The sequence below is a fragment of the Anomaloglossus baeobatrachus genome, chromosome 8 (assembly GCF_048569485.1).
Source record: "Anomaloglossus baeobatrachus isolate aAnoBae1 chromosome 8, aAnoBae1.hap1, whole genome shotgun sequence".
Taxonomy (NCBI): domain Eukaryota; kingdom Metazoa; phylum Chordata; class Amphibia; order Anura; family Aromobatidae; genus Anomaloglossus; species Anomaloglossus baeobatrachus.
Genome location: NC_134360.1, coordinates 261,690,268 through 261,705,196, shown reverse-complemented (window position 1 = coordinate 261,705,196; position 14,929 = coordinate 261,690,268). Strand labels below are relative to the sequence as shown.

Below are 14,929 nucleotides of genomic sequence, written 5' to 3'. Positions count from 1 at the left end.
CTATACTTGCACTATGATGCTGATTCTATACATACAGTGCTATACTGGCACTATCAGGCTGATTCTATACATACAGTGCTATACTTGCACTATGATGCTGATTCTATACATACAGTGCTATACTGGTGCTATCAGGCTGATTCTATACATACAGTGCTATACTTGCACTATCAGGCTGAGTCTATACATACAGTGCTATACTTGCACTATGATGCTGATTCTATACATACAGTGCTATACTGGTGCTATCAGGCTGATTCTATACATACAGTGCTATACTGGCGCTATCAGGCTGATTCTATACATACAGTGCTATACTGGTACTATAAGGCTGATTCTATACATACAGTGCTATACTGGCACTATCAGGCTGATTCTATACATACAGTGCTATACTGGCACTATCAGGCTGATTCTATACATACAGTGCTATACTGGCACTATCAGGCTGATTCTATACATACAGTGCTATACTGGCACTATCAGGCTGATTCTATACATACAGTGCTATACTGGCACTATCAGGCTGATTCTATACATACAGTGCTATACTGGCACTATCAGGCTGATTCTATACATACAGTGCTATACTGGCGCTATCAGGCTGATTCTATACATACAGTGCTATACTGGCGCTATCAGGCTGATTCTATACATACAGTGCTATACTTGCACTATCAGGCTGATTCTATACATACAGTGCTATACTGGCACTATCAGGCTGATTCTATATATACAGTGCTATACTGGTACTATCAGGCTGATTCTATATATACAGTGCTATACTGGCGCTATCAGGCTGATTCTATACATACAGTGCTATACTGGCGCTATCAGGCTGATTCTATACATACAGTGCTATACTGGCACTATCAGGCTGATTCTATACATACAGTGCTATACTGGCACTATCAGGCTGATTCTATACATACAGTGCTATACTGGCACTATCAGGCTGATTCTATACATACAGCGCTATACTGGTGCTATCAGGCTGACTCTATACATACAGTGCTATACTGGCACTATCAGGCTGATTCTATACATATAGTGCTATACTTGCACTATGATGCTGATTCTATATATACAGTGCTATACTGGCGCTATCGGGCTGATTCTATACATACAGTGCTATACTGGCGCTATCAGGCTGATTCTATACATACAGTGCTATACTTGCACTATCAGGCTGAGTCTATACATACAGTGCTATACTTGCACTATGATGCTGATTCTATACATACAGTGCTATACTGGTGCTATCAGGCTGATTCTATACATACAGTGCTATACTGGCGCTATCAGGCTGATTCTATACATACAGTGCTATACTTGCACTATCAGGCTGATTCTATACATACAGTGCTATACTGGCGCTATCAGGCTGATTCTATACATACAGTGCTATACTTGCACTATCAGACTGATTCTATACATACAGTGCTATACTGGCACTATCAGGCTGATTCTATACATACAGTGCTATACTTGCACTATCAGGCTGATTCTATACATACAGTGCTATACTGGCGCTATCAGGCTGATTCTATACATACAGTGCTATACTGGCGCTATCAGGCTGATTCTATACATACAGCGCTATACTGGTGCTATCAGGCTGACTCTATACATACAGTGCTATACTGGCACTATCAGGCTGATTCTATACATACAGTGCTATACTTGCACTATGATGCTGATTCTATACATACAGTGCTATACTGGCGCTATCAGGCTGATTCTATACATACAGTGCTATACTTGCACTATCAGGCTGAGTCTATACATACAGTGCTATACTTGCACTATGATGCTGATTCTATACATACAGTGCTATACTGGTGCTATCAGGCTGATTCTATACATACAGTGCTATACTGGCGCTATCAGGCTGATTCTATACATACAGTGCTATACTTGCACTATCAGGCTGATTCTATACATACAGTGCTATACTGGCGCTATCAGGCTGATTCTATACATACAGTGCTATACTTGCACTATCAGACTGATTCTATACATACAGTGCTATACTGGCACTATCAGGCTGATTCTATACATACAGTGCTATACTTGCATTATCAGGCTGATTCTATACATACAGTGCTATACTGGCGCTATCAGGCTGATTCTATACATACAGTGCTATACTGGCACTATCAGGCTGATTCTATACATACAGTGCTATACTTGCACTATGATGCTGATTCTATACATACAGTGCTATACTGGCGCTATCGGGCTGATTCTATACATACAGTGCTATACTGGCGCTATCAGGCTGATTCTATACATACAGTGCTATACTTGCACTATCAGGCTGAGTCTATACATACAGTGCTATACTTGCACTATGATGCTGATTCTATACATACAGTGCTATACTGGCACTATCAGGCTGATTCTATACATACAGTGCTATACTTGCACTATGATGCTGATTCTATACATACAGTGCTATACTGGTGCTATCAGGCTGATTCTATACATACAGTGCTATACTTGCACTATCAGGCTGAGTCTATACATACAGTGCTATACTTGCACTATGATGCTGATTCTATACATACAGTGCTATACTGGTGCTATCAGGCTGATTCTATACATACAGTGCTATACTGGCGCTATCAGGCTGATTCTATACATACAGTGCTATACTGGTACTATAAGGCTGATTCTATACATACAGTGCTATACTGGCACTATCAGGCTGATTCTATACATACAGTGCTATACTGGCACTATCAGGCTGATTCTATACATACAGTGCTATACTGGCACTATCAGGCTGATTCTATACATACAGTGCTATACTGGCACTATCAGGCTGATTCTATACATACAGTGCTATACTGGCACTATCAGGCTGATTCTATACATACAGTGCTATACTGGCACTATCAGGCTGATTCTATACATACAGTGCTATACTGGCGCTATCAGGCTGATTCTATACATACAGTGCTATACTGGCGCTATCAGGCTGATTCTATACATACAGTGCTATACTTGCACTATCAGGCTGATTCTATACATACAGTGCTATACTGGCACTATCAGGCTGATTCTATATATACAGTGCTATACTGGTACTATCAGGCTGATTCTATATATACAGTGCTATACTGGCGCTATCAGGCTGATTCTATACATACAGTGCTATACTGGCGCTATCAGGCTGATTCTATACATACAGTGCTATACTGGCACTATCAGGCTGATTCTATACATACAGTGCTATACTGGCACTATCAGGCTGATTCTATACATACAGTGCTATACTGGCACTATCAGGCTGATTCTCTACATACAGCGCTATACTGGTGCTATCAGGCTGACTCTATACATACAGTGCTATACTGGCACTATCAGGCTGATTCTATACATATAGTGCTATACTTGCACTATGATGCTGATTCTATATATACAGTGCTATACTGGCGCTATCGGGCTGATTCTATACATACAGTGCTATACTGGCGCTATCAGGCTGATTCTATACATACAGTGCTATACTTGCACTATCAGGCTGAGTCTATACATACAGTGCTATACTTGCACTATGATGCTGATTCTATACATACAGTGCTATACTGGTGCTATCAGGCTGATTCTATACATACAGTGCTATACTGGCGCTATCAGGCTGATTCTATACATACAGTGCTATACTTGCACTATCAGGCTGATTCTATACATACAGTGCTATACTGGCGCTATCAGGCTGATTCTATACATACAGTGCTATACTTGCACTATCAGACTGATTCTATACATACAGTGCTATACTGGCACTATCAGGCTGATTCTATACATACAGTGCTATACTTGCACTATCAGGCTGATTCTATACATACAGTGCTATACTGGCGCTATCAGGCTGATTCTATACATACAGTGCTATACTGGCGCTATCAGGCTGATTCTATACATACAGTGCTCTACTTGCAGTATGATGCTGATTCTATACATACAGTGCTATATTGGCACTATCAGGCTGATTCTATACATACAGTGCTATACTGGCGCTATCAGGCTGATTCTATACATACAGTGCTATACTGGCACTATCAGGCTGATTCTTTACATACAGTGCTATACTGGCGCTATCAGGCTGATTCTATACATACAGTGCTATACTTGCACTATGATGCTGATTCTATACATACCTTTAGTTGTGAGATCGGATGTATACTTTCAGAAATATAGGCAAGTAAAGTTTGTGGCATGCACTGTTATTTGACTGACAGCAGCTACAGAATATCTAATAAGTGGGTTGGGCTTTGCTAGTTATTCCCGCCCCTGTCTGCTGCCTGCCCTTCCTCCCTCTGTCTCTGTTATTACAAGGGAAGGAGGGAGGAAGGACATTAGGAGTTAGGACAGGCAAGCAGACAGGGGCGGGAATAACTAGTAAAACCCAACCCACTTATTAGATATTCTAGAAAAAAAACAAAGAGAAAATTGCATGAAAAATACCCTGACTATAAATAAATAAATTGCAAGTGCTTAATAACAGGGTACTTAGTGTATACATTTTTGCAAAAAGGTAAAAAGCTGTCTCACCTCGTCAAGGTGCACCCATCTGAGACAGTCCCTAACCTACTGAAGTTAAAAACATTATCAATACCTGACTTGTGTCATGTCAAACTCCAATATGAATGGTGGCAAGTGGTCAGCTGTGTCCCAGATTAAATACACAGCAAAGTGAGACGCAATCTGTTGTTCAGTCTCAGTATTAGGAGGGCTGCGCCCCCAACTTGCAAAAAAGCAAGATAACATACAAAAAACACAAAAAAACTGAGCTGAAACAATTAGATATTCTGTAGCACCTGTCAATCCAATAACAGTTCATTTCATAAACTTTACTTGCCTGTATTTCAGAAAGTATACATCTGATCTCACAACTAAAGGTATGTATAGAATCAGCATTAGTTTTATATATGAAAACCCTTGCGGTTGGACCTCTTTAAGTTGGCTGCTTTCGCTGGTCAAGAAAGTATTCTGATTCTCACACTCTGCAACTTGCAATCCAATCATGTTGGGGATCGCTTTTCAGTTTTAGAATTCTGCACTATAGGTGTTGGAACTACCTTTCCCTCACCTTCCCAGCATGCATTGTGTCTGCCCTAAACTAAAAGCCTGACTCTGTTATGCCCTTTACACAGCTGGACAGACCGGAGAGCAGAAGCAGAGACACAAAACCCCGCTAATCACTTCCTCTGATCTTTTCCGGCTTCTCTGGTATTATAGAAGGATTAGACTCAACATCAGGCAGTGGGCAGCGAGTTAGAAGGGAGACACCTAGTGGCTGACACCGGGGGTGACTTTTTTTACATTTTTTTTAAGGCTTATATGCAAATGCAATCGCCATCAGATCAGCCGAAGTTTATGGAAATGTAATGTGTATATATACATTTTTTATTTTTTTTTCAGGGAGCAGAAATAAAAGAAGAGGACAGACTAGCCAAAGTTACAAGTCCACAGCAGGACATCCCCGCACCTCCCACTTCTGCTGCCCCGGCAAAAGTACAAGGTTTGGTCCCTGGAGCTTTGTGGTTATAGTATATCGTTAATTGTACGTGTCAGTATCGATAAGCGCCACGTGGATGGCCAAGCTGCGTGCATGGATTTTGTAGGATGGCGCTTAGATCCCATGCGCACAAATACATAGGGATTCCCACAATAGGGATTCCCGCACTGAGCGTGCAAATAGTGGGTTAATGGGTTTTTTTAGTTGATGAAATTTATGTGGAACAGGTGCCAAGTGATTAGGACTAATTTAAGAAATTGATTCTCGCTACAACCCAGAAATGGAAACCGTTCCCCACTATACCTTCCAGGCCTAGGACCGCAAGGCCCGTGTGGCCCATTGCTTGCATTGTCTCCATGCTGGATATTCCGTATAGAATAGATAGGTACAATATATGGACTGTGACATTACTGTCAAGCGTGCAATCATGTCGGAATTTTTCTTTTTATTTCCTTTTTAGACAAACCAGATAGACCCGTCACAAAAGAAAAGCCTCCCACTTGCCCTGCGGTATGTTCCAGAGGGTCACGTATGCGTAAGGCGAAGCATTACAATAGCGCCATGTATTATAGAACCAGGATAGGACCGTATCACAGGCATATGAAGAACAGTAAATGCCCAATGTACCTGTATGGAAACCGGATTACAGCCGAGCACCAATGAATCGGACCAGGATCCAAACCAGATAAGACACGCGGAAGTCAGCGGAAATCGGCCCTACTTATCTATGTCTTATGATAATAATTAAAGGGTGATTTTTATCTCCAAAGATGGATATTGATGGAGGGCTTGCAATCACTTTTGCAATTTACCATTAATTAACATTTGCAGCTGTTCTTGAGTTATTAACACTTTTATTTTGTTTACAGCTTGTTGCCTAGGAGACCGACCACTGCTGCTGTCTAGCTTGTAAGCGCTGCACTAACACTGGCCGGAATTAGGAGGTAACCGCATGCTCCAGCGATCCTGGGCAGCTTCAAAACAGTGCCCAAGAAGCTTGTAAGCACTGCGCATGTTCTGCTGCCTAGCAGTGGTGGTCGGTCTCCAAGGCAACAAAGTGTAAACAAAAGAAAATAGATGCAGCAATATCTCAAGAACAGTTAACAATTGTAGCATGCATAAACTGCTCGTATTTACACAAGCAATATCCGACAAGACCCAGGTATGATGAGGGGAATAACCCTTAATGATCACCTGATGGTCGAATTGTTAACTTTTATTGCTGAATCTATGACTAGTTTGGAGGATATCATTGCAATAATTAGGTGGCTGGTGAAGCGCTGATTAATGGGAAACACTTGGTTCTTTCTGTAGGGTAAAGTGCACTAAAGTGTATTTTTGGTCTGAGTCGTGAAATAATGGACAGTACAAGGACCAATGTTATTCAGTGGGGCAGTGCAGGTGAGCAGTGTGCCGCATGCACTCATTTCTTCCATGTGGCAGATGAGACTCACCCATTCGAGTCTATGGGTGCGCCCAAAAAAATGGGATGCCACCATCTTTTTACACCTAGGCCTGCGACTGGAACACGGGGGCATCCGCTACGTCTTGAGGAAAGAAGGTTTAATCATAATCACAGACGAGGATTCTTTACTGTACGAGCAGTGAGACTATGGAACTCTCTGCCGTATGATGTTGTAATGAGGGATTCACTACTAACATTAAGCAGAGCCTGGACGCCTTTCCTGAAAAATATAATATTACCAGTTATGTATATTAGATTTTATGACAGGGTATTGATCCAGGGAACTAGTCTGATTGCCGGATGTGGAGTCAGGAAGGAATTTTTTTCCCCATTGGCGCCTATTTGACACATTGGGGTTTTTTTGCCTTCCTCTGGATCAACATGTTAGGCTACGGGTTGAACTAGATGGACTTAGAGTCTCCCTTCAACCTTAAAAACTATGATACTATGAACTATGATACTATGATACTATGATGATGTATCATCCTATTTTAATGATACACTGCAATTCTTTAACATTGGAAACTCTAAAAAGTCTGCTAAATTATTAATAACTGCTGCTGTAAAGGAAAGGATTCCATACAGATGCCAATGAGAAAAAAAATCGTCCAAGTTTTCTGGATGAAACGGGCGATTTTCATTATACAGTCGTTTGAGCCTAAGGCTGTGTTCGCACAGTGCGCTTTTGTTGCAGATTGTGGCCTAAATCTGCAGGCCTGTCCTTATACCAGTCAATGAGAATCCTGAAGTGTTGTGCGCATGATGCTTATTTTTTCCTTGCAGATTTGGTGCAGAAAATAATCTGCAGCATGTCAATTCTTGGTGCATTTTTTTCCTGCGACTTTTTTAGCTCTTCCAGCCATTGACTTCATAAAAAAATGCACCAAAATAGATGCGTTTTTTGTTGCGTTTTTCTGTCAGAAGGTGCAGATTTCATGCAGAAAATGTCTGCACCAAATCTGCAGTGTGCGCACAAAGCATAACTCTCATAAAGTTCAACTGAGGCCTCATAAAAATACAAGCACCTCTCTATTGAATTACGTGGCGAGCAGGACTCACCTGGGCCTTGTTTTTCCAATTAGTAACGGTCGCAGAGATCTGGCTTGCTACTTTAGGCCTTCTGCACACGCTGCGGTTTTTGACATGTTTTTTGATGCCTTTTTGTTTTCAAAATCTGCACCAAAATCTCAATACCTTCCCTAAAGCCAGCAAACTATATGAGATTTCTAAAGTGCTGTGCCAACTATGTATTTTTTCCTTGCAGATTTTGATGCAGAAAAATATCTGCTGCATGTGAATTGTTGGGGCGTTTTTCATGCATCTCTTAGCCATTCCAGCCATTGACTTCACTAAAAAACACACCAAAACCAGATACTTTTTTGTTGCGTTTTTCAGCCAGAAGATGCAGATTTGATGCAGAAAATGCCTGCACCAAATCTGCAGTGTGCGCACAAAGCCTTAGGCCATGTGCGCACGTTGCGTCCAGGACCTTGCAGAAATGAACGCATCCTCTGGCAGAATTTGTCAATGTCAAATTTGGTTTTGACCACAAAAACGCTGGAGATACACATGCGATTTTGCTGTGTTTTTTCCGCATTTTACATGCATTTTCTGTGCAGAAAGACATATGCGTTTTCAATACAAATACACTAGTAAATAAAGTTTAAACATTCAAACACTATGAAAAAAGTGGAAAAAAATGCTAACAAATATCATGCTTTAAATCATACACAAAAATGCTAATTTTAATAAAAATTATTGTGATGTAATATTTATGTATAAAATAACGTTAAATGATTGATTTAATATTTTTTTTATAGTCGGACTAGATGTGTGTGAAAAAGGAGACGTCATAACCTCACTATAATGTCAAAAAAGCATGGAAAACGCTAGGATTTTGTTTTAGGATGGGCTCTGATCATTATCATTGACTTCAATGTAGCAAAACGCTGCCAAAACGCCCAAAACAATTCACACGCCGCTTCTTCAAACGCTGAGATTTTGACAAATTTTCAGCAACTAAAACGCAGCGTTTTTAACAGCATTGTGCGCACAAGAAATCACAATTTCCCATAGACTTTGCCTGGAAATCAAAACACATGCATTTTTGCATTAAAACGCTGCAGTTGAAAACGCTGCGGAAACACATGAAACAAAAGTGCGCACATGGTCTTAAAGTATTTCTGGCAAATCCGGTGTATATTCAATAAATGTTTGGAAATGTTTCCTTAGTTTCTAATGGTAAAACAGTGACCACTTCGGTGAAACCTTTTTACCTGCCGGCATCACCACTCCGATTAGTTGGCTTGACACAACGTTGTGCCGATGACATTGTGCCGTGGATAGCGGCCGGCAGGACTCTGACCACTGGAGCAAGGTTCTGCACTTCCTCTATCGCTATCATATCTGAAGCATTACTTTACTAAGAACGCCCCGTGATGGACACTTATCCTCTCGGATGTTGTCATGCAATTTCACGCTTCTTTTCTGTGCAGGAATCGTCAGCATCGTACGTTGTAAAGGTTTATTACAAGTACACCGTGGCCATACAGGTCTCCCAGAAGCTTTCATACGACGACCTCCTGATCCTGATCAGCAGTAAGCTGAAGCTCACGCCCTGCGCCATCAAACTTCAGTAAGTCAAGGGCTATTGCTTTTGGATTATCTTTTATCGGTAGAATCTGGATATGCAGAGATCAGTCAGAACAAAAAAACCTAATATTGCGCAGCCTTAGAGGTTTCACCAAAACATATCTTGAGGCATTGACTACATGGTTCATCTGTGGGATCAGCCCAATAAGCTTCACACCTCATGTGGATCAATATGCCTTGGACACCCATGACTGTCACCAAATCATGGGTTGCTTCCTTGGGTTTGGTAAGTCACCCATTAGACCTGTGGTCTTGGAGATGCTCTACCCACTCATCTAGCCATCACAATTTGGTCCTTTTCAAAGCCCCTCAGATAGAATCATAGAATATTCGAGTTGGGATGGACCTCCTGTGTCATCTGGTCCAATCCCCTGCTCAAAGCAGGATTCACTAAATCATCCAGACAGATGTCCGTCCAACCTCTTATTAAAGACTTCCATTGAAGGAGACCTCAGCACCTCTCGTGGTCGCCTGTTCCACTCGTTGATCACTCTCACTGTCAAAAAGTTTTTTCTAATATCTAATCTGTGTCTCCTCCCATCAGTTTCATCCCATTGCTTCTAGTCTTTCCTTGTGAAAGTGAGAATAAAAGTGATCCCTCTACAGTGTGACCGCCTGTAAGATATTTGTAGACCGCTATTAAGTCTCCTCTCAGTCTTCTCTTTTGCAAGCTAAACAATCCTAAATCCTGTAACCGTTCCTCATAGGACATGGTTTGCAGTCCAGTCACCATTCTGGTCACTCTTCTCTGAACTTGCTCCAGTTTGTTGATGTCTTGTAAAATGTGGAGCCCAGAACTGGACACAATATTCCAGATGAGGTCTGACCAAAGAGGAGTAAAGGGGGGTAATGACTTCACGTGATCTAGACTGTATGCTTCTGGTAATACATCCTAGCATGGGGTTTGCCTTTTTTGCTGCTGCGTCACACTGGTGACTCATGTTCAGTCTGTGATCTATTAGTCACACATGCTGTTGGATAGTGCTATTCCTCCCATGCTGTATATGTCACACATGCTGTTGGATAGTGCTATTCCTCCCATGCTGTATATGTCACACATGCTGTTGGATAGCGCTATTCCTCCCATGCTGTATATGTCACACATGCTGTTGGATAGCTCTATTCCTCCCATGCTGTATATGTCACACATGCTGTTGGATAGCGCTATTCCCCCCATGCTGTATATGTCACACATGCTGTTGGATAGCGCTATTCCCCCCATGCTGTATATGTCACACATGCTGTTGGATAGCTCTATTCCTCCCATGCTGTATATGTCACACATGCTGTTGGATAGCGCTATTCCTCCCATGCTGTATATGTCACACATGCTGTTGGATAGTTCTATTCCTCCCATGCTGTATATGTCACACATGCTGTTGGATAGCGCTATTCCTCCCATGCTGTATATGTCACACATGCTGTTGGATAGCGCTATTCCTCCCATGCTGTATATGTCACACATGCTGTTGGATAGCGCTATTCCTCCCATGCTGTATATGTCACACATGCTGTTGGATAGTGCTATTCCTCCCATGCTGTATATATCACACATGCTGTTGGATAGCGCTATTCCTCCCATGCTGTATATGTCACACATGCTGTTGGATAGCGCTATTCCTCCCATGCTGTATATGTCACACATGCTGTTGGATAGTTCTATTCCTCCCATGCTGTATATGTCACACATGCTGTTGGATAGCTCTATTCCTCCCATGCTGTATATGTCACACATGCTGTTGGATAGCGCTATTCCTCCCATGCTGTATATATCACACATGCTGTTGGATAGCTCTATTCCTCCCATGCTGTATATGTCACACATGCTGTTGGATAGCGCTATTCCTCCCATGCTGTATATATCACACATGCTGTTGGATAGTTCTATTCCTCCCATGCTGTATATATCACACATGCTGTTGGATAGCTCTATTCCTCCCATGCTGTATATGTCACACATGCTGTTGGATAGCTCTATTCCTCCCATGCTGTATATGTCACACATGCTGTTGGATAGTTCTATTCCTCCCATGCTGTATATATCACACATGCTGTTGGATAGCTCTATTCCTCCCATGCTGTATATATCACACATGCTGTTGGATAGTTCTATTCCTCCCATGCTGTATATGTCACACATGCTGTTGGATAGCGCTATTCCCCCCATGCTGTATATGTCACACATGCTGTTGGATAGCGCTATTCCTCCCATGCTGTATATGTCACACATGCTGTTGGATAGCTCTATTCCTCCCATGCTGTATATGTCACACATGCTGTTGGATAGCGCTATTCCTCCCATGCAGTATCTGTCACACATGCTGTTGGATAGTGCTATTCCTCCCATGCTGTATATATCACACATGCTGTTGGATAGCGCTATTCCTCCCATGCTGTATATATCACACATGCTGTTGGATAGCTCTATTCCTCCCATGCTGTAGATGTCACACATGCTGTTGGATAGCGCTATTCCTCCCATGCAGTATCTGTCACACATGCTGTTGGATAGTGCTATTCCTCCCATGCTGTATATATCACACATGCTGTTGGATAGCGCTATTCCTCCCATGCTGTATATGTCACACATGCTGTTGGATAGCTCTATTCCTCCCATGCTGTAGATGTCACACATGCTGTTGGATAGCTCTATTCCTCCCATGCTGTATATGTCACACATGCTGTTGGATAGTTCTATTCCTCCCATGCTGTATATGTCACACATGCTGTTGGATAGCTCTATTCCTCCCATGCTGTATATGTCACACATGCTGTTGGATAGCGCTATTCCTCCCATGCTGTATATGTCACACATGCTGTTGGATAGTTCTATTCCTCCCATGCTGTATATGTCACACATGCTGTTGGATAGCGCTATTCCTCCCATGCTGTATATGTCACACATGCTGTTGGATAGTTCTATTCCTCCCATGCTGTAGATGTCACACATGCTGTTGGATAGCGCTATTCCTCCCATGCTGTAGATGTCACACATGCTGTTGGATAGCGCTATTCCCCCCATGCTGTATATGTCACACATGCTGTTGGATAGCTCTATTCCTCCCATGCTGTAGATGTCACACATGCTGTTGGATAGTGCTATTCCTCCCATGCTGTATATGTCACACATGCTGTTGGATAGCTCTATTCCTCCCATGCTGTAGATGTCACACATGCTGTTGGATAGCGCTATTCCTCCCATGCTGTATATATCACACATGCTGTTGGATAGCTCTATTCCTCCCATGCTGTATATGTCACACATGCTGTTGGATAGTGCTATTCCTCCCATGCTGTATATGTCACACATGCTGTTGGATAGCTCTATTCCTCCCATGCTGTATATGTCACACATGCTGTTGGATAGCGCTATTCCTCCCATGCTGTATATGTCACACATGCTGTTGGATAGCGCTATTCCTCCCATGCTGTATATGTCACACATGCTGTTGGATAGCTCTATTCCTCCCATGCTGTATATGTCACACATGCTGTTGGATAGCTCTATTCCTCCCATGCTGTATATGTCACACATGCTGTTGGATAGCGCTATTCCTCCCATGCTGTATATATCACACATGCTGTTGGATAGCGCTATTCCTCCCATGCTGTAGATGTCACACATGCTGTTGGATAGCGCTATTCCTCCCATGCTGTAGATGTCACACATGCTGTTGGATAGCTCTATTCCTCCCATGCTGTATATGTCACACATGCTGTTGGATAGCGCTATTCCTCCCATGCTGTATATGTCACACATGCTGTTGGATAGCTCTATTCCTCCCATGCTGTATATGTCACACATGCTGTTGGATAGCGCTATTCCTCCCATGCTGTATATGTCACACATGCTGTTGGATAGCTCTATTCCTCCCATGCTGTATATGTCACACATGCTGTTGGATAGCGCTATTCCTCCCATGCTGTATATGTCACACATGCTGTTGGATAGCTCTATTCCTCCCATGCTGTATATGTCACACATGCTGTTGGATAGCGCTATTCCTCCCATGCTGTATATGTCACACATGCTGTTGGATAGCGCTATTCCTCCCATGCTGTATATGTCACACATGCTGTTGGATAGCTCTATTCCTCCCATGCTGTATATGTCACACATGCTGTTGGATAGCGCTATTCCTCCCATGCTGTATATATTACACATGCTGTTGGATAGCTCTATTCCTCCCATGCTGTATATGTCACACATGCTGTTGGATAGCTCTATTCCTCCCATGCTGTATATGTCACACATGCTGTTGGATAGCGCTATTCCTCCCATGCTGTATATATTACACATGCTGTTGGATAGCGCTATTCCTCCCATGCTGTATATATTACACATGCTGTTGGATAGTTCTATTCCTCCCATGCTGTATATATCACACATGCTGTTGGATAGCGCTATTCCTCCCATGCTGTATATGTCACACATGCTGTTGGATAGCTCTATTCCTCCCATGCTGTATATGTCACACATGCTGTTGGATAGTGCTATTCCTCCCATGCAGTATATGTCACACATGCTGTTGGATAGTGCTATTCCTCCCATGCTGTATATGTCACACATGCTGTTGGATAGCTCTATTCCTCCCATGCTGTATATATCACACATGCTGTTGGATAGTGCTATTCCTCCCATGCTGTATATATCACACATGCTGTTGGATAGCTCTATTCCTCCCATGCTGTATATATCACACATGCTGTTGGATAGCTCTATTCCTACCATGCAGTATATGTCACACATGCTGTTGGATAGCTCTATTCCCCCCATGCTGTATATGTCACACGTGCTGTTGGATAGCTCTATTCCCCCCATGCTGTATATGTCACACATGCTGTTGGATAGCTCTATTCCTCCCATGCAGTATATGTCACACATGCTGTTGGATAGCTCTATTCCCCCCATGCTGTATATGTCACACGTGCTGTTGGATAGTTCTATTCCTCCCATGCTGTATATGTCACACATGCTGTTGGATAGTGCTATTCCTCCCATGCTGTATATATCACACATGCTGTTGGATAGCGCTATTCCCCCCATGCTGTATATGTCACACATGCTGTTGGATAGCTCTATTCCTCCCATGCTGTATATGTCACACATGCTGTTGGATAGCTCTATTCCTCCCATGCTGTATATGTCACACATGCTGTTGGATAGTTCTATTCCTCCCATGCTGTATATGTCACACATGCTGTTGGATAGCGCTATTCCTCCCATGCTGTATATGTCACACATGCTGTTGGATAGCTCTATTCCTCCCATGCTGTATATA

General features: G+C 42.4%; 1 protein-coding gene across 3 annotated transcripts in view; it reads left to right on the top strand.

The window, feature by feature from the left end:
* The window catches only part of NCF2 (neutrophil cytosolic factor 2), a 256,353-nt gene that overhangs the window by 115,807 nt on the left and 125,617 nt on the right, over nt 1–14,929 (top strand). For all 3 annotated transcript variants that reach the window (XM_075320619.1, XM_075320620.1, XM_075320618.1), the window contains 3 exons: nt 5,434–5,533; nt 5,991–6,040; nt 9,491–9,630. In XM_075320619.1, coding sequence (XP_075176734.1) covers nt 5,434–5,533; nt 5,991–6,040; nt 9,491–9,630 — 290 coding nt within the window. The remainder of the gene's footprint in view (nt 1–5,433; nt 5,534–5,990; nt 6,041–9,490; nt 9,631–14,929) is intronic.